This window comes from Dendrobates tinctorius, unplaced genomic scaffold (genome assembly GCF_039654945.1).
Source record: "Dendrobates tinctorius isolate UK_male_01 unplaced genomic scaffold, ASM3965494v1 ptg000003l, whole genome shotgun sequence".
NCBI classification, from domain to species: domain Eukaryota; kingdom Metazoa; phylum Chordata; class Amphibia; order Anura; family Dendrobatidae; genus Dendrobates; species Dendrobates tinctorius.
This window is the reverse complement of record NW_027361671.1, coordinates 93,521,477-93,540,962: the sequence shown is the minus strand read 5'-3', so window position 1 is coordinate 93,540,962 and position 19,486 is coordinate 93,521,477. Positions and strand designations below refer to the sequence as shown.

The 19,486-nt window shown below is 40.8% G+C and overlaps 1 protein-coding gene across 5 annotated transcripts in view; it reads right to left on the bottom strand.

The window, feature by feature from the left end:
* NOS1 (nitric oxide synthase 1) overlaps positions 1 to 19,486 on the bottom strand; it is a 558,783-nt gene that overhangs the window by 38,543 nt on the left and 500,754 nt on the right. For all 5 annotated transcript variants that reach the window (XM_073560587.1, XM_073560281.1, XM_073560506.1 and 2 more), the window contains 2 exons: positions 16,107 to 16,245; positions 5,933 to 6,011 (listed from right to left, as the gene is read on the bottom strand). In XM_073560587.1, the coding sequence (XP_073416688.1) occupies positions 5,933 to 6,011; positions 16,107 to 16,245 (218 nt within the window). The remainder of the gene's footprint in view (positions 1 to 5,932; positions 6,012 to 16,106; positions 16,246 to 19,486) is intronic.

The following is a 19,486-nucleotide window of genomic DNA, read 5'->3' as shown; positions in this document are numbered from 1 at the left end:
CGTCCTTGGGACTTAGGTCCCAGGTCACATGGACGGAATAGTACGTCTAATATAGGAAAGGGGTTAATGACCTGGCCATTTTTTGCAATTCTGACCAGTGTCCTTTTATGAGGTAATAACTCAGGAACGTTGAGATTGTTCTTTCATGACATATTGGGCTTCATGTTAGTGGTGAATTTAGGTAGACAATTTTTGCGCTTATTTGTGGAAAAAAAAATCAGAAATTTGGTAAAAATTTTGAAAATTTCACAATTTTCAAATTTTGAATTTTTATTCTGTTAAATCAGAGAGTTATGTGACACAAAATAGTTAAGAAATAACATTTCCCACATGTCTAATGTAAATCAGCACAATTTTGGAAACAAAATTTTTTTTTGTTAGGAAGTTATAAGGGTTAAAAGTTGATCAGCAGTTTCTCATTTTTACAACAAAATTTACAAAACCATTTTTTAGGGACCACCTCACATTTGAAGTCAGTTTGAGGGGTCTATATGGCTGAAAATACCCAAAAGTGACACCATTCTAAAAACTGCACCCCTCAAACTGATCAAACCACATTCAAGAAGTTTATTAACCCTTCAGCAGCAGAAGCAACATGGAAGGAAAGAATGAACATTTACATTTTTAGTCACAAAAATGATCTTTTAGCAACAATTTTTTTATTTTCCCAAGGGTAAAAGGAGAAAGTGTACCCCAAAAGTTGTTGTCAAATTTGTCCTGAGTATGCTGAAACCCCATATGTGGGGGGAGCCACTGTTTGGGCGCACGGCAGGGCTCGGAAGGTAAGGAGCACCATTTGGCTTTTTGAATGGAAAATTAGCTCCAATCGTTAGCGAACACCATGTCGCATATGGAGAGTCCCTGTGTGCCAAAACACTGGAGTTCCCCCACAAGTGACCCCATTTTGGAAACTAGACCCCCCCAAGGAACTTATGTAGATGCATAGTGATCACTTTGACCCCCCAGGTGCTTCACAAATTGATCCGCAAAAATGAAAAAGTACTTTTTTTTCACAAAAATTTTCTTTTAGCATCAGTTTTTTCATTTTTACATGTGCAACAGGATAAAATGGATCCTAAAATTTGTTGGGCAATTTCTCCTGAGTACACCGATACTTCATATGTGGTCATAAACCACTGTTTGGGTGCACGGCAGGGCTCGGAATCAAAGGAGCGCCTTTTGATTTTTTGAATGGAAAATTAGCTTCAATCGAATACAAGGCTAGAAGGATACAACTTATTTGCAAGAAACAGACTTGATAAACGAGGAGGAGGTGTCGCATTGTATGTTAGAAATGCGTATATCTGCACAGAGATTGAAGCTTCAGAGACTGGGAGTTCTGTGGAAACTGTTTGGGTAAGAATACAAGGACAGAACAATGGAAAGGACACCATTGTAGACATTTACTACAGGCCGCCTGTGCAAGCTGAAGATATGGATGAACTCTTTATGCATCAAATGGCCGAGTTCTCAAAAAAATATGACATAGTTGTCATGAGAGATTTCAACTATCCTGATATTTGTTGGGAATCTCTCTCAGGCAAAACTAACAGGTCAAGGAAATTATTATCCTCTCTTGCTGACAACTTTATCTTCCAAAAGATAGGGGAGAAAACAAGGGGATCTGCTACCTTGGATCTAATCCTTATAAACAGGGAGGAAATGGTTGAGGAGGTAAAAGTGGCTGAGACCCTAGGAGGTAGCAACCATGCTATTTTAGAATTTTGGATAATTAGAGGAGGAAGACCTGTGAAGACTCAGACGTCAAGGTTAGATTTCAGAAAGGCAGATTTTAAGGGATTCAGAAAGGAAATTGGAGGGATCCAATGGCTGGATATCCTTAAAGACAAAAATGTCCAGGAAGGATGGGAAATCTTGAAAAATGAATTCTCAAAGCACAATTGTTAACAATTCCGAAAAAAGGGAAGAATAGGAAGCATTTAAGGAAACCAGGATGGATGAACACAGAACTTAAGCACATGCTAAAAAGGAAGAAAGAAATGTTTATAAAATGGAAAGAGGGAGGCATATCTAACGAAGAATATAATGCTGTCTGCAGAACCTGCAGGGCAAAAATCAGATTAAAGCTGACAATGAATTGAGGCTTGCAAGAGATGTCAAAAGCAATAATAAAGGATTTTGGGGATATGTCAAAAGTAAAAGAAAAGTCAAAGATGCTATAGGATTTTTACAGGATGAAAATGATGAAATGGTAAGACAGGATGCTGAGAAGGCCAAACTTTTAAATTCCTATTTTGCATGTTTTCTCTCAGAAAGGAAATGTAACATCAACTGTTCTTCACTTTCCTATTAAGGGAATAGAAGAATCCAGGATATCTATAAACAGAAAGATAGTGAGGAAACACTTAGCTAACCTAAATTAATTCAAGTCTCCAGGTCCAGATGAATTACACCCCAAAGTACTGAAGGAGATAGCAGAAGAAATTTTTGAACCCCTCTCCATAATCTTTGAAAATTCTTGGAGAACAGGAGAAGTCCCAGAAGACTGGAGAAGAGCAAATGTTGTTCCTATCTTCAAAAAGGGGAAGAAGGTGGACCCATGCAACTATAGGCCAGTGAGTCTGACTTCTATACCAGGAAAGATCTTTGAACAAATTATTAAACAACATGTATGTCAGTACCTGGATAAGAATGAAGTGATTAAACAGAGTCAGCATGGGTTTGTAACTAATAAGTCATGTCAGACTAACTTAATTTCCTTCTATGACGGAATCACGGATTGGGTGGATCAGGGAAATGCTGTAGATATAGTATATCTTGACTTCAGCAAAGCATTTGACAAAGTATCTCACACAATCCTTATTGAAAAAATGACTAGGTATGGAATGGACAAGGTAACTGTTAGGTGGATTCATAACTGTCTTAGTGATCGGACCCAAAGAGTGGTCGTAAATGGCTGCACATCCAGTTGGAAGAATGTCTCAAGTGGGGTACCACAGGGCTCTGTACTGGGCCCTGTATTGTTCAACATCTTTATCAAAGATTTAGATGATGGAATTGAGGGTAAGCTGATTAAATTTGCTGATGACACAAGGCTAGGAGGGATAGCTAATACTAGAGAAGAGAGAGAGAGGATTCAAAAAGATATAAATAAACTGGAGCAGTGGGCAGCAACTAACAGAATGGTTTTTAACAGGGAAAAATGCAAAGTACTACATCTGGGCAATAAAAATGTAAAAAGCATATACAGAATTGGAGAAATAGGGCTAAAAAACAGTACATGTGAAAAAGACTTAGGTATACTAATAGATCACAGACTGAATATGAGTCAACAGTGTGATGCAGCAGCAAAAAAGGCAAATACAATTCTAGGATGTATTAACAGAAGCATACAGTGTAGATCACATGAAGTGATTATTGCCCTCTACTCCTCTTTGGTTAGACCTCATCTGGAATACTGTGTCCAGTTTTGGGCGCCACATTTTAAAAAAGACATCAACAAACTGGAGCAAGTTCAGAAAAGAGCGACCAGAATGGTGACCGGTCTGCAAACCCTGTCTTATGAGGAAAGGTTGCAGGATTTGAGAATGTTTAGCTTGCAAAAGAGAAGACTGAGAGGAGACTTAATAGCTGTCTACAAATATCTCAAGGGCTGTCACATTGTCGAAGGATCATCTTTATTCTCATTTGCACAAGGAAAGACTAGAAGCAATGGGGTGAAACTAAATGGGAGGAGACAGATTAGATATTAGAAAAACTTTTTGGCAGTTAGAGTGATCAATGAGTGGAACAGGCTGCCACGAGAAGTGGTGAGTTCTCCTTCAATGGAAGTCTTCAAACAGAGGCTGGACAGACATCTGTCTGGGATGATTTAGCAAATCCTGCTTTGAGCAGGGGGTTGGACCAGATTGCCCAGGAGGTCCCTTCCAACTCTACGATTCTATGATTCTATCGGACACCATGTCGCGTATGGAAAGTATGTAGTGTATGTTAGGTTGGTGTGTGGTGTGGTGTAGTGTACGTCAGGTTGGTGTGTGTGGTGTATCAAAATTCGGGTCATTGCTGGGAAGGCTGACAGTATTGTCCCTAAAATGGAGAAACTTATGAATTGCCTGAAAACGTTTGCGAAACATAACCATGCCAAATATTAGAGTTTGATACAAAACGGGGGAGGGAGCGGAGGGCAGCAGAGGGGAGTACTGGATGGCGGCAGCAGAGATCGTGGTCAGTTGGCAGCAGCAGGGTAGCAGGGCAGCAGGCAGGGACCTCGCTCTTCAGCTTCCACGGACGGGATGAGGCTGAAGAGCTAGGGCAGCCATACTTTACTCTGCCCCTCCACATCTGATTGGTGGACTAGCGCCACATGGATGCTAGCTCCAATCAGATCTGGGGGGGTGACATAGAAGTCACCAGAAGCAATCGTAACCACGGGGGGGAAAAGCCTGGGGTCAAGTATAGTGCCTCACGTACCTGCAGGTCGGGTGACATCTCATTGACTTCGGTCATCCAACCCACAGGAACGCGATCCCGCCATGACGCCTATGTGGCGTCACAGGTAGGAATGGCACAGGTTTTCATGACGCCTACGTGGCATCACAGGTCAGGAAGGTGTTAAAGAGCACCGTTCACTAAATATTTCATGTTGAATACACAATGTAAAGTAGCGGCTGCATTGTGGAATAACATTTTTTATTTCATTTCACCTCTCCATTATGGAGATAATAGCAATCAAAATATTTGACCCCTATTGAGTTAATTTTCCTTAGAGTGATTTTGTCACCAGGCTTTTGCCACCCAATCAGATAGCAGCATAATGAAGGGTTGATATCCAGATTCTAGCATTGTGCCACTTATTTGTCTGCTTGCTATCATTTTGATAAAATCACTTTTTTTTTATCTACTGCATATCTACCAGTTCTAGACCAAATTTATACCACTAACTGACAGCTTTCTGCCTATGTACAGTGTATACACAAAGCTGCCAAACAGTGGTGGTGGGTGACACAGAGCTCATGAATATGCTTGATTACCTAGCAGCAGGTTTACTAGTCCTGTAGTGATAATCTTCTGCTAATAAAACAGTGATTTTATCCACTAGTATTTTATATAATGCAACACATTTCAAAGGAAAGAACAAGCCCCACAATATCTTAGAGCAGGATTCTCGGTGTAAGGGTATGTGCACACGCTGCGGATTGGTCTGCGGATTTTTCAAAATCCGCAGGTAAATCCGCAGGTCTTTTATCTGCGGATTGCTCTGCGGTTTTGCCTTGTGGTTTATCATCTCTACAATGGAGGAGATAGCAAACCGCAGCGGAATCCGCAGAAAAGAATGACATGTCGATTCTTTCTGCGGATTGGAAACCTCAGCAAAAACCGCACGGAAAATTCCGCACCGTCTGCACTGCAGTTTCCATTTTCTATAGGATATAATGGTACTGTACAACGCAGCTAATTCTGCTGCGGATCCGCAGGGCCAAAACCGCTGCAGATCCGCAGCAGAATCCGCAGCATGTGCACATACCCTAAGGGAGTGTGCGCACACTGCGGATTCTGCTGCGGTTCCGCAGCGGATTTGGCCCTGCGGATCCGCAGCAGTTTCTGCTGCAGTGTACAGTACCATTATTCCCTATGGGAAATGGAAACCGCTGTGCACATGCTGCAGAATTTTCAGCGCGGATTTTCTGCGGTTTCTAAACCGCAGAAAGAATTGACATGTCAATTCTTTCTGCGGATTCCACAGCGGTTTACCATCTCCTCCATTGTGGAGATGGTAAAACCGCAGGATAATCCGCAGATAAACAGCAGGTCTTTTGACCTGCGGATTTATCTGCGGATTTTGAAAATCCACGCGGATCAATCAGCAGCAGATTCCGCAGCGTGTGCACACAGCTTTACTCAGCTCTGATCTCCTGACTAACTTCTTCCATGAAATGAGGTTGTGTTAATGAGGCATTGCAATTTTTTGTACCTGGACTTTGCACTTTGTAGATTCTGTCGACATAACAGTCTTGCACCATACACCTTCTTTCTGTGAATACTGTAGAGGGCTGGAAAGACAGAAATGTTGGATTAGAAATATAATATGGATACCATGTGAATATAAAAATATAAAGGAATGTAAATTTCAATGTTAATTATCTCAGCCCACTATAAAGTGGAATATAAGTGTTTGGGCACCTCTGGTCAAAATTACTGTTGTTGTGAACTATATATATATATACACAGTGCATCTCACTAAATTAGAATATCATCAAAAAGTTAATTTATTTCAGTTCTTCAATACAAAAAGTGAAACTCATATATTATATAGAGTCATTACACACAGAGTGATCTATTTCAAGTGTCTACTTCTGTTAATGTTGATGATTATGGCTTACAGCCAATGAAAACCCAAAAGTTATTATCTCAGTAAATTAGAATACTTTATAACGCCAGCTTGAAAAATTATTTTAAAATCCGAAATGTTGGCCTACTGAAATGTATGATCAGTAAATGCACTCAATACTTGGTCGGGGCTCCTTTTGCATCAATTACTGCATCAATACGGCGTGGCATGGAGGCGATCAGCCTGTGGCACTGCTGAGGTGTTATGGAAGCCCAGGTTGCTTTGATAGCAGCCTTCAGCTCCTCTGCATTGTTGGGTCTGGTGTCTCTCATCTTCCTCTTGACAATACCCCATAGAGTCTCTATGGGGTTATAAGGTCAGGCGAGTTTGCTGGCCAATCAAGCACAGTGATACTGCTGTTTTTAAACCAGGTATTGGTACTTTTGGCAGTGTGGACAGATGCCAAGTCCTGCTGGAGAATGAAATTTCCATCTCCAAAAAGCTTGTCGGCAGAGATAGCATGAAGTGCTCTAAAATTTCATGGTAGATGAATGCGCTGACTTTGGTCTTGATAAAACATAGTGGACCTTCACTAGCAGACGACATGACTCCCCAAACCATGACTGATGGTGGAAACTTCACACTAGACCTCAAGCAGCTTGGATTGTGTGCCTCTCCACTCATCCTCCAGACTCTGGGACCTTGATTTCCAAATGAAATGCAAAATTTACTTTCATCTGAAAACAACACCTTGAACCACGGAGCAACAGTCCAGTTCTTTTTCTCCTTGGCTCAGGTAAGACACTTCTGCCATTGTCTATTGGTCACGACTGGCTTGACACAAGGAATGTGACACTTGTAGCCCATGTCCTGTATGTGTCTGTGTGTGGTGGCTCTTGAAGCAATGACTCCAGCAGCAGTCCACTCCTAGGTGAATCTCCCCCAAATTTTTAATGGCCTTTTCTTAACAATCCTTTCAAGGCTGCGGTTATCCCAGTTGCTTGTGCAACTTTATCTACCACACTTTTTCCTTCCACTCAACTTTCTATTAATATGCTTGGATACAAGCCAGCTTCTTTAGCAATGACCTTTTGTGGCTTTCTCTGCTTGTGGAGTGTGTCAATGACTGCCTTCTAGACATCTGTAGTGAATCAAATACTTATTTCTCACTGCAAAATCCAAATGAATTTATATAATTTATACAATGTGATTTTCTGGATTTTATTTTTGATATTCCATCTCTCAATGTTAAAATTAATCTACCTTTAAATTTATAGACTGTTCATGTCTTTGTCAGTGGGCAAACTTACAAAATCAGCAAGGGATCAAATGCCTATTTGCCTCATTGTGTGTGTATATATATATATATATATATATACACAGTACAGACTAAAAGTTTGGACACACCTTCTCATTCAAAGAGTTTTCTTTATTTTTATGACCATGAAAATTGTAGATTTGTGAAGTACAGTATTCAGTTGTACGGGATATCTTGTTCTCCAGACTCCATTTTTTTGCTTGCGATGCCATTTTGTTGTTTACGAGTTAAATTTTGTAACTTAACTAGATGAAAGTTCACGGTTGTTATGAAACCAGACTGTTCCAGCTTGTGCAAGATATGAGACCCTGAAGAATGTGCTATTGTTCTATTCTCTACGTCACGTAGCTAGGGACATATTCTGATTTTCTTGCAATACTATTGGCTTATAAAGTAAATGTATTACGACGATGTTATTGGTAGCTATGTACTTTGCATAATTAAGCAAAATACTATAAAAAGAGGTGACAAAATAAATTGGCTTAGTGGTCTGCTTTGATCCTCCCATACAGAGACACATCTCCATGTGGTCATTCTCAGTTGCTAGCAACATCCTGTGAATTAATTTGGAAATCACCTGGTCAACCGTGAAGGGATAATTTAGCCCTCCCTCAACAGATTCACTCTGAAGGCATCAAAACTATGAATTAACACATGTGGAATTATATAATTAACAAAAAAGTGTGAAACAACTGAAAATATGTCTTATATTCTAGGTTCTTCAAAGCAGCCACCTTTTGCTTTGATTACTGCTTTGCACACTCTTGGCATTCTCTTGATGAACTTCAAGAGGTCGTCTCCTTCAAGACAGTTGGAAGACCATTTCTGGTGACTACCTCTTGAAGTTCATCAAGAGAATGCCAAGAGTGTGCTAAGCAGTAATCAAAGCAAAAGGTGGCTGCTTTGAAGAACCTAGAATATAAGACATATTTTCAGTTGTTTCACACTTTTTTGTTAATTATATAATTCCACATGTGTTATTTCATAGTTTTGATGCCTTCAGAGTGAATCTACAATTTTCAAAGTCATGAAAATAAATAAAACTCTTTGATTGAGAAGGTGTGTCCAAACTTTTGGTCTGTACTGTGTATGTATATATATATATATATATATTGTGTATATATATATATAATATATATATATATATATATATACTGTGTATATATACACAGTATATACTAGCTGAAGAGCCCGGCGTTGCCTGGGCATAGTAACCAACTGTGGTCAGTTATAACAAATTATAATGATTATATTGCACATAAAAACATTTCACATCACATATTCAACACTACAGATTTGGAACACAAATTAACTAAATGATTACCCAAGTATCCTCTCCTGTGTGATACTTTCTGCTGAGCTGTGTATCTAATCCTATCGTGTGTTACTGACTGCTCAGCCGTGTATCTAATCTTATCCTGTGTGATACCATCTGCTGAGCCGTGTATCTAACCCTATCCTGTGTGATACTGACTGCTGAGCCGTGTACCTAATCCTATCATGTGTGATACCGTCTGCTGAGCCGTGTATCTAACCGTATCCTGTGTGATACTCACTGCTGAGCCGTGTACCTAATCCTATCATGTGTGTTACTGACTGCTCAGCCGTGTATCTAATCCTATCCTGCGTGATACTGTCTGCTGAGCCATGTATCTAATAGACGATAACACCATAGAAATGATAAGAATAATAGGCCTCAGTTACCACAACTGTCTACAAAGAAAACTGTTGCTGATAGCAACCAATCACAGCTCATTTTCATCTTTTAAACAGCTCTGGGACAGCGTGGCGAGTTTTGAGTGTCGACTTTTGTGTTTCGACTTTTATGTGGCGAGGTTGCTGTATGTGTGGTGAAATGTGTGCTGAGGGTGGTATATGTGTTGAAGCACGTGGTAGTGTGTGGCTCATTTTTTGTGTGTTCATATCCCCGTGTGTGGTGAGTATCCCATGTCAGGGCCCCATCTTAGCAACTGTACGGTATATACTCTTTGGCGCCATCGCTCTAATTCTTTAAGTCCCCCTTGTTCACATCTGGCAGCTTTCAATTTGCCTCCAACACTTTTCCTTTCACTTTTTCCCCATTATGTAGATAGGGGCAAAATTGTTTGGTGAATTGGAATGTGTGGGGTTAAAATTTCACCTCACAACATAGCCTATGACGCTCTCGGGGTCCAGACGTGTGACTGTGCAAAATTTTGTGGCTGTAGCTACGACGGTGCAGATGCCAATATATACATACACTTTTTCCCCATTATGTAGATATGGGCAAAATTGTTTGGTGAATTGGAGCACGCGGGGTTAAAATTTCGCCTCACAACATAGCCTATGACGCTCTCGGGGTCCAGACGTGTGACTGTGCAAAATTTTGTGGCTGTAGCTACGACGGTGCAGATGCCAATACAGATGCACTTTTTCCCCATTATGTAGATAGGGGCAAATTTGATTGGTGAATTGGAATGCGCGAGGTTAAAATTTCACCTCACAACATAGTCTATGACGCTCTCGGGGTGCAGACATGTGACTGTGCCAAATTTTGTGGCTGTAGCTGCGACGGTGCGGATGCCAATCCCGGACATACACACACACACACACATATATACACACATACATACACACACTTGAGCTTTATATAATATATATATATATATATATATATATATATATATATGTAATTTTCTACATTTTAAAAATTACAAAAAGGAGAGTGGCCCAATGCAAAAGTTTGGGCACCCTTGGAGATTTGTGTGCTCAGATAACTTTAACCAAGGTTTCAGACATTAATTAGCATTATGAACACAATTATGCTCATACCTGCCAAGAAGTGATGTTATTCAAAACATAAAAATTAATGGGTAACTCCCCATAAACATGGAAGCCTTCATAAAATATTGGAGTCAAACAAACCCAGCAAAAACTACTTTTCAAAGTCACATCAGTAAAAAATTCATTTTTATTACACATTTCTTGCAAAAAATATAAATTAAACAAAATGAGTCAATATCAAGGTGGAGACGTATTTAGAGAGACAAATCAGGTACAAGGTAAAAACACCAATCAATATAAAACCCCTAAAAGAAGGGGAAAGGATTGTCACACCCTAATTAGGACACAGGAGAGGGTGGGATGGGAGTAGATTTTTATATATGAACGTTTATGTATGACACACCTTCACTTGTCTGGGAACAACACATGCCAAAGTCGCTAATAATTCAAAAGTGAAGGCAAAATTATAGCCCAAAGTTGTTCACTCACACAGGAAGGTGAAAAAAGTAATAATCTTATACCTATACTCCCATTATGACAACCGCTCACCTACTGACCATAGTCAGGGAACCGCTAAAGTGCTATTGATAGTGCAGTAATGTAACATCACCTTACCCATATAGGGTCCTGAGAAGCCTCTCTGCTGCCCGACGCGTTTCGCCCTACTGGGCTTCCTCGGGGGGCTGTGTCAAACTGCACTAACAATAGCACTTTAGCGGTTCCCTGACTATGGTCAGTAGGTGAGCGGTTGTATAAGATTATCACTTTTTTCACCTTCCTGTGTGAGTGAACAACTTTGGGCTATAATTTTGCCTTCACTTTTGAATTATTAGCGACTTTGGCATGTGTTGTTCCCAGACAAGTGAAGGTGTGTCATACATAAACGTTTCATATATAAAAATCTACTCCCATCCCACCCTCTCCTGTGTCCTAATTAGGGTGTGACAATCCTTTCCCCTTCTTTTAGGGGTTTTATATTGATTGGTGTTTTTACCTTGTACCTGATTTGTCTCTCTAAATACGTCTCCACCTTGATATTGACTCATTTTGTTTAATTTATATTTTTTGCAAGAAATGTGTAATAAAAATGAATTTTTTACTGATGTGACTTTGAAAAGTAGTTTTTGCTGGGTTTGTTTGACTCCGATATTCTATGAAGGCTTCCATTAATTAGCATTATGGCTTGTTCACTATGATTAGGAAAGGCCAGTTGATGCAAATTTTCCAGCTTTATAAAAACCCAGCCTCCTGCAACCTTGTGCCAAAAAACAACAGCCATGGGTTCTTTTAAGAAGCTGTCTAGCACTCTGAAAATGAAAATGATGGAGGCACACAAAGCAGTAGAAGGTTATAAGAAGATAGCAAAGCATTTACGAGTTGCTCTTTCATCAGTTTAAAATGTAATTAAGAAATGGCAGTTAACAGCACCAATGGAGGTCAAGAAAAGGTCTGGAAGACCAATCAAAATTTCAATGAGACCTGCTCACAGGATTGCTAGAAAGGCCAATCAGAACCCCCCTGTGAAAGACTTTCAGAAGGATTTAGCAGACTATGGAGTTGTGGTACGTTGTTCTACTATTCAGAGACACCTGCACAAATATGGCCTTCATGGAGAAGTCATCAGAAGAAATCCTCTCCTGCATCCTCACTATAAAATTCAGAATCAGAAGTATGCAAAAAACATCTAAGCAAGCCTGTTGCATTTTGGAAACAAGTCCTGTGGACTAATGAGGTTGAAATAGAAGTCTTTGGACACAATGATCCAAAGTATGCGTGGAGAAAAAAGGGCACAGAATTTCAGGAAAAGAACATCTCACCAACCATTAAGCATTTGGGTGGATCAATCATGTTTTGTGGTTGTGTTGCAGCCAATGACACGGGGAACACCTCAGGGGCAGAGGGACAAATGAATTCAATGAAATTTCAACAAATTCTTAATGCAAATATAACACCATCTGTAAAAAATCTGGTTGAAATGTGGATGGCTTCTACAAATGGATAATGGTTCTAAACACAGGTCAAAATCCACCATACAGTCCCATGATCTGAATATCATTAAAAATCTGTGGTTAGACCTCAAAATAGCAGTGCATGCAAGAAGACCCAGGAATCTCACAGACCTGGAAGACTTTTCCACGGAACAATGGATGAAAGTCCCTCAGGCAAGAATTGAAAGACTCCTGGCTGGCTACAAAAAGCGTTTACAAGCTGTGATACTTGCAAAAGGGGGTGCTACTAGGTGCTAACCGTGCAAGGTGCTAAGGGTGCATCGGCCCATTTTCCTTATTGTAATTTTTAAAAGGTAAAAAAGACTATATATATATATATATATATATATATATATATACTGTATATTGTGACAGAGTCACTGGCACAGTGTATGAAGGGAGATAGATGTCACTGCGTATACTACAGTCAGTGATAAAGAATCAGATTGTTTTTGCCTCCAGCACGCTAAGTGCTGAGAGGGTTAATTGTTGTGAGTTCATTTTCCCCTTCACTACTGAGGCCCGAGGAACTCCCTCTTCTGGTGAAGAAAGGTAGTGAGCCTGATTGTCAAACACCTGGGGCTGATGATGATGACTGGCTGAGTGGAGTTAATGACTGGATATAAGGCTGCCGACGCCCTTCTGGCCTGCGGGTGATTTCTCTGTGGACTTCTAGGAAACCAGTCTGATTCCTGCTCATCTAAAGCTAAGATTTCTGCTTTGCCTTTTTGCATTAGTGTTTTGTTTTCCTTGCTTTTCTGGATTCTGCCATTCCCTGCTGGGGTGAGCTGAATCTCCTTTTGCCTGTTGCTCTGTCTTCAGAATATTCCTGAGTACTGACTTAGCTTTTTTGAAGCCTAGCGTCTTCAGGGCCTTTTTTACTGTCAGTTTGTTGGCTCTTATTTTCATAGGGTTTTTCAAGGATTGCAGACAGCAGCCTTCCTGTCCTTTCCTATCTAAGCTAGCGTGGGCCCCATCTTTGCTCAGTCTATCTTTCTGTCTGTGTTTTGTTCTTTCTTCTTGCTTCACCGTCATTATATGTGGGGGGCTGCCTTTTGCTTTGGGGTCTGCTCTGGGGCAGTTTAGATTTCCCTTTCTGTCTTTAGGCTATGTAGTCCTCCGGCTGTGATCGAGGGGCCTACGGCATCATAGGTGCCCCCCACGGCTACTGCTAGTTGTGTTGATAGATTCAGGGGTCTGCAATCCGATAGCTGCCAACTTCTCTGGTTTTCTGGACTTAGCTAGCATTTCTATTTTTGCCTCCTGCGGTGACTCAATCATAACAGTTAATGTTAAATTTACAATAGGCTGGTTTTATGTGAGCACCCATAGAGTGGGTGGGAGAGTGCTCACCATATCCCCTCTTGCAGAGCTGACACCAGCATGTGTACTAGCAGGACCTCTGATGATGTCACGATCATGTGATCATCACATGGCCCTGGTTAAATACCTGAATAAGAGAGACAGTCTGGGTGGTGTGTTGGGAGAGGGAACACTCCCACGTGACTCCAGAAGGAGCGGAGGACAGTGCCAGGTGTCTGCAGGTGGAACCTGCAGAGAAAAGGACTCTGTGGCACTTTGTTTTGTTTTCCGTTAAGCCAGGAAGACTCTGCTTTTGTTTTCCTGAAACCTGCCTTGGCTCTGTGCTGACTTTAATAAACCAGCAGGTGTTTCACTATCAAAGTGTTCCTGTGTCTACCTGAAGCCCTTAGCCCTTTAGATCATTTCATCTTCAGCTTGCTTAACTGTTCACAATAACAGTAATTTTGACCCGGGGTGCCCCAACCTTTACATGCCACTGTAAATAATGAATGACTCATCACAACCTTGATGGGTTTAATCCAGTTGGATGAACATGTAAGGTGGGCTAAGGTGCTGAGTAAATCAGTTCTTCAGAAATGATGATGAAAATAAGGATTTTTATTCACAGTGCATTTCAATGCCGTACAGGGATCTTTATCAAATGAAAAAAACAACGCAAACGATGGGTTGGCTCATATTTTAGAGTAAAGCTGCAAGTCTGATCCCTCAGCTGTCTGTTGTAGGTTGGCTCTCTGTCTCCTTTCTTTTGAAAACAACTGATTTTACTAACTAAAGTCATAGCTAGTCAATAATAGTAATAGATGGCCACCATTCAGATGAATGCAATAAATGGTTAGTTCAGCTCTGCCGGAGCAGGAACTACTCTAAAGGCACTCCTGCACGCTAGATTAATGCTAATGAAAATGAACAATTTCAACCAAATTGTTTATTGGGAAGAAAGTTAGTGTTACCATCATTTTAATTTTAATTTCATGAATCAATAGTGCGCATGAAAATAAGAAACTTTGTAATATATCTTCGAGAAATCTGCATCTTTCTCTGCCATCTTTCTCTGATTTTTTCATTTTAAAAATGACCAATTCACAGGTAAAATCTGTCTTCAGTGAAGACAGATTGTTACATTACTGAGATAGGAGATGGCAGGCTGTGCTGATAATTTTCTGTGTAGCAGGTTTCTGCCTCTGCTCCAAATTACTCTCCCCACTTCCCTCCCAACTCCATAAAATCTTATCAGTAGTAGCCACCATCTTCTACTTCAGTAATGTAACAATCCTTCACTGAATACAGATTTTACCCGTAAATTGCAAAGTTTGAAAATGAATGATCCAGTCTTGGCAGAAAAAGAAGCAGATTTCTCCGATAAGATATATTACAAAGATGGTTATTTTATCGTGTACTATTGATATATGAAATAAAATTTCAAACAGCCGTTATGCTTTGGGAGCAAAATATCATTTTAGCTGACTGATCACATACCATTATTGTTTGAAATTAAGTTGGCCATGTTTGATATTTGTTGCGTTGAAAGATCTTTTGTTCATAGAAAGATGGTTAGTCTGTCAATGGACTTTCGTAGAATATTTCCAGATTATTCGCTCTTTCATCGTCCGGTGTCACTGAACATGTATTGCTGGGTTTAATGATTATAACAGACCAATATATATATGGCTGTGTCAACATTCTGACTGGACTGGAAGTCCCTTCTCAATGTAAGTCTTTTGAGAGCCAGAACAAGGCTCTTATACATTCACATTGGGAGCTTGTGACTGTTACCGCTGACATTCAGTTAGTCATGAACTGCAGTCACCAGATGGCGAAATGGGACTGGAGTGACGCCGGGGAGAGCTGAAGACAATGGCTGGTAAGTATTTTACCAGGGTCAGGAAACATATATTAGTGACACTGCTAAAAAATGCCAGAGTCATGCTTTAAAAGATCGTTCAAGCAACAACATGTGTACTCGGGCCTTTACAAACAGCTCTTTGTTTTGGATTATAGAGAGCAGTTTCATGTCTGGGGACCCTTCTCTATGTTGTCCAAATGTCCTAATTTGGCATGATAAAATAGCTATAACACATAATTAGTATAAAAAATAAGAAATACTTATGAAATATTCACTGAAAATATGAGTCAATATGACTTAGAAAAATAGCTTTAGGCTCTGATTACACTCACAACCATAGGACCTGTTTTAAGACGCTCTATTCTAAAAATGATAACACAGATCATAACTGATCCCATTTACTAGTTATGCGTCCATCAGGTTTCTGTCAAATTTCCCTTTTGCGGATACAGTAAAGCTGCAAGTTATACCTTTGGCTTTCAGGGGTTACAGAAGCCTGTCAGAACGGCGTCACGGAACAGAACGTAATACTATAAACTGGACAGTGCTCCTGTAATTACATATTACATTTGATTTTTGTACCTTGTGTGAGCTCTGGAGCCTCGGCCACGAAGCTGATACGGTACTTGCTCCTCTTCCAGCTTCGGTCGTTACTAATCAGTGAATTGTTCGCTTTTTCAATATTCACATCGTCTCCCACACAAAAGACATCACAGGCAGCCTGTTTCCAACATAGATCAACAGTAGCCTATGTTATTCCAAGCCACATACTACCAAAAAACATTATTATTATGCTACCAGCCCAGTGGATTTTGCCATGAGATCAGGAGTCTTAGCATAAGCTTAAGATGATGGCAATCAACTAATGAATGCTATAACAGGTATATGTGTCAAATTTCACAGATGCAGATTATTTTTATCATGTATTTTTCACTGTTTGTTCCTAGAAAGCAATACACACAGACTTGTATCTTTAATTCTTGAAAGTTTACATGAGTTGCATGTACTGACTAATGGCATGGATATCAGTCTAGGAATGTAATCCTGGTATTCACTGAAGCCAAATTGAAGAGGTTATCCACCCTTTAAAAATTGATAAATTATCCTTAAAGAGGTTGTCCACTACTTGGAGAACCCCACCTCAATTATTATATTTCCCCCATGAAAAATAATAATAACCTATACTCATCTGTTGTGCGGGGTGCCTTTCCACTGATTTCAACATCTGGTCTCCTTCAGGCAAAACTAATATCTGGAGGAAGTCAGAGAGCAACAGCAGCTCTCGCTTTTTCTGGGTGCCAGTTTTGTCTGAAGGAAGTGCCAGTGAAGACCTAACAAAGTAATGCAAGCCCTGGGACACCAGGCATCAACACCGCTGGAACAGCACCCACCCCAGAGGTGAATACAGGCTGTTATTATTTTGCATAGGAGATATACACTCACTGGCCACTTTATTAGGTACACCATGCTAGTAAGGGGTTGGACCCCCTTTTGCCTTCAGAACTGCCTCAATTCTTCGTGGCAGAGATTCAACAAGGTGCTGGAAGCATTCCTCAGAGATTTTGGACCATATTGACATGATGGCATCACACAGTTGGCGCAGATTTGTCGGCTGCACATCCCTGATGCGAATCTCCCGTTCCACCACATCCCAAAGATGCTCTATTGGATTGAGATCTGGTGACTGAGGAGGCCATTTGAGTACAGTGAACTCATTGTCATGTTCAAGAAACCAATCTGAGATGATTCGAGCTTTATGACATGGCGCATTATCCTGCTGAAAGTAGCCATCAGATGTTGGGTACATTGTGGTCATAAAGGGATGGACATGGTCAGCAACAATACTCAGGTAGGCTGTGGCGTTGCAGCGATGCTCAATTGGTACCAAGGGGCCCAAAGAGTGCCAAGAAAAAATTCCCCACACCATGACACCACCACCACCAGCCTGAACCGTTGATACAAGGCAGGATGGATCCATGCTTTCATGTTGTTTACGCCAAATTCTGACCCTACCATCCGAATGTCGCAGCAGAAATCGAGACTCATCAGTCCAGGCAACGTTTTTCCAATCTTCTACTGTCCAATTTCGATGAGCTTGTGCAAATTGTAGCCTCAGTTTCCTGTTCTTAGCTGAGAGGAGTGGTACCCAGTGTGGTCTTCTGCTGCTGTAGCCCATCTGCCTCAAAGTTCGACGCACTGTGCGTTCAGAGATGCTCTTCTGCCTACCTTGGTTGTAACGGGTGGCAATTTGAGTCACTGTTGCCTTTCTATCAGCTCGAACCAGTCTGCCCATTCTCCTCTGACCTCTGGCATCAACAAGGCATTTCCGGCCACAGAACTGCCGCTCACTGGATTTTTTTTCTTTTTCGGACCATTCTCTGTAAACCCTAGAGATGGTTGTGCGTGAAAATCCCAGTAGATCAGCAGTTTCTGAAATACTCAGACCAGCCCTTCTGGCACCAACAATCATGCCACGTTCAAAGGCACTCAAATCACCTTTCTTCCCCATACTGATGCTCGGTTTGAACTGCAGGAGATTGTCTTGACCATGTCTACATGCCTAAATGCACTGAGTTGCCGCCATGTGATTGGCTGATTAGAAATTAAGTCTTAACACACAGTTGGACAGGTGTACCTAATAAAGTGGCCAGTGAGTGTATAGTGATTGAGAAGCGGCTGTACAAGTAGTGAACAACTGCTTTAAGATAAGCCATCAATATTAAATTGTCTGTTGTCAAATTAACGCCAACCACCCATCAATTTGTTGCTTAAAGAATGCCACAGTGCTTACATCGACTGACAGACTGTATGTGCCTGCGCCATATTTTTCTTAGAAACCGTTCAAGAAATTGCAGCATTATTCCATTCAATTCAATAGAGAAATATCTTGAATGGCCATTAGGTAAATAAGTGGACCACCAATGACCTAATATTGGTCTTGCTTAACCCTTTAAGTTTCACCCTAAACAGATTAATGGTAGATTTGCAGGGTAGTAAAGGATTATTCTCTTGTATTTTCTTCTGGAGCACATCATTCCCGAGCCGTCTGACTTCCTGCTTACAGGGAGGCGATATGTTTCTGATAATTGACAGTTTGGGCTAGAGGCATATGGCTGAGCCCAAACTGTGCATTCTCCTATGTGGGAAAATAGAGGCAGCTTTGCCTTTCCAGCATCGGGAAGTACATAAGCGATAAAGCTAGCCAGTGATCTAGTGATCTGGCCAGTGCAGAGCAGCAATTGTTGGCTCTAAAGCAAAGCGCTTGTAATCACTGCGCTGCTTTCTCTGGAAATCATTTGCTTCTGATAAAATATTGATCGTTCCCTAACAACCTCTGAAAACTATAAAAGTAAAATTCCCTCCATTGTAGAAAACAAGAGAAATGGAAGAGGAAAAATATCTCCAGTGTGTAATCCAATAAAACTGAGTCTTTTATTCAAGACATGTTAAAATGTATGTATCAAAAATACAAATGGACAAAAGAAAGGAAGGATGGGGTCTCCATGACTAAGGCTGAGTGCAGACGGAGTTTTTAGCCCTGCGGATTTTTCCGCGCAGAATGGAAGAAATCCGCAGGTCAAATGACCTGCATTTTTCCTGCGGATTTCTTCCATTTTTCATGCGTTTTTTTTGCGGTTTTTGTGTGGTTTTCCACTGCGGTTTTCCCCCTGCAGATTTGGTGACAGGGGAGATGGAAAACCGCACAAAAGAAGTAACATGCTGCGGACTTTGTACCGCAGGAAAACCGCGCAGAAAATTCCGCAGCGTCTGCACAGCGTTTTTTTTTTCCATTGATTTTAAGGCTACTGTACATCATAATGCAGATATGCAACGTTTCTGCGCGGTAAAATCCGCTGCGGAACCGCAGCAGATCTGCATCGTGTGCACACAGCCTATGACCGCAAGAGGTTGAATTGAAACACGTTGGTTGTTATGAGGACCCCATCCTTCCTTTCCTTTGT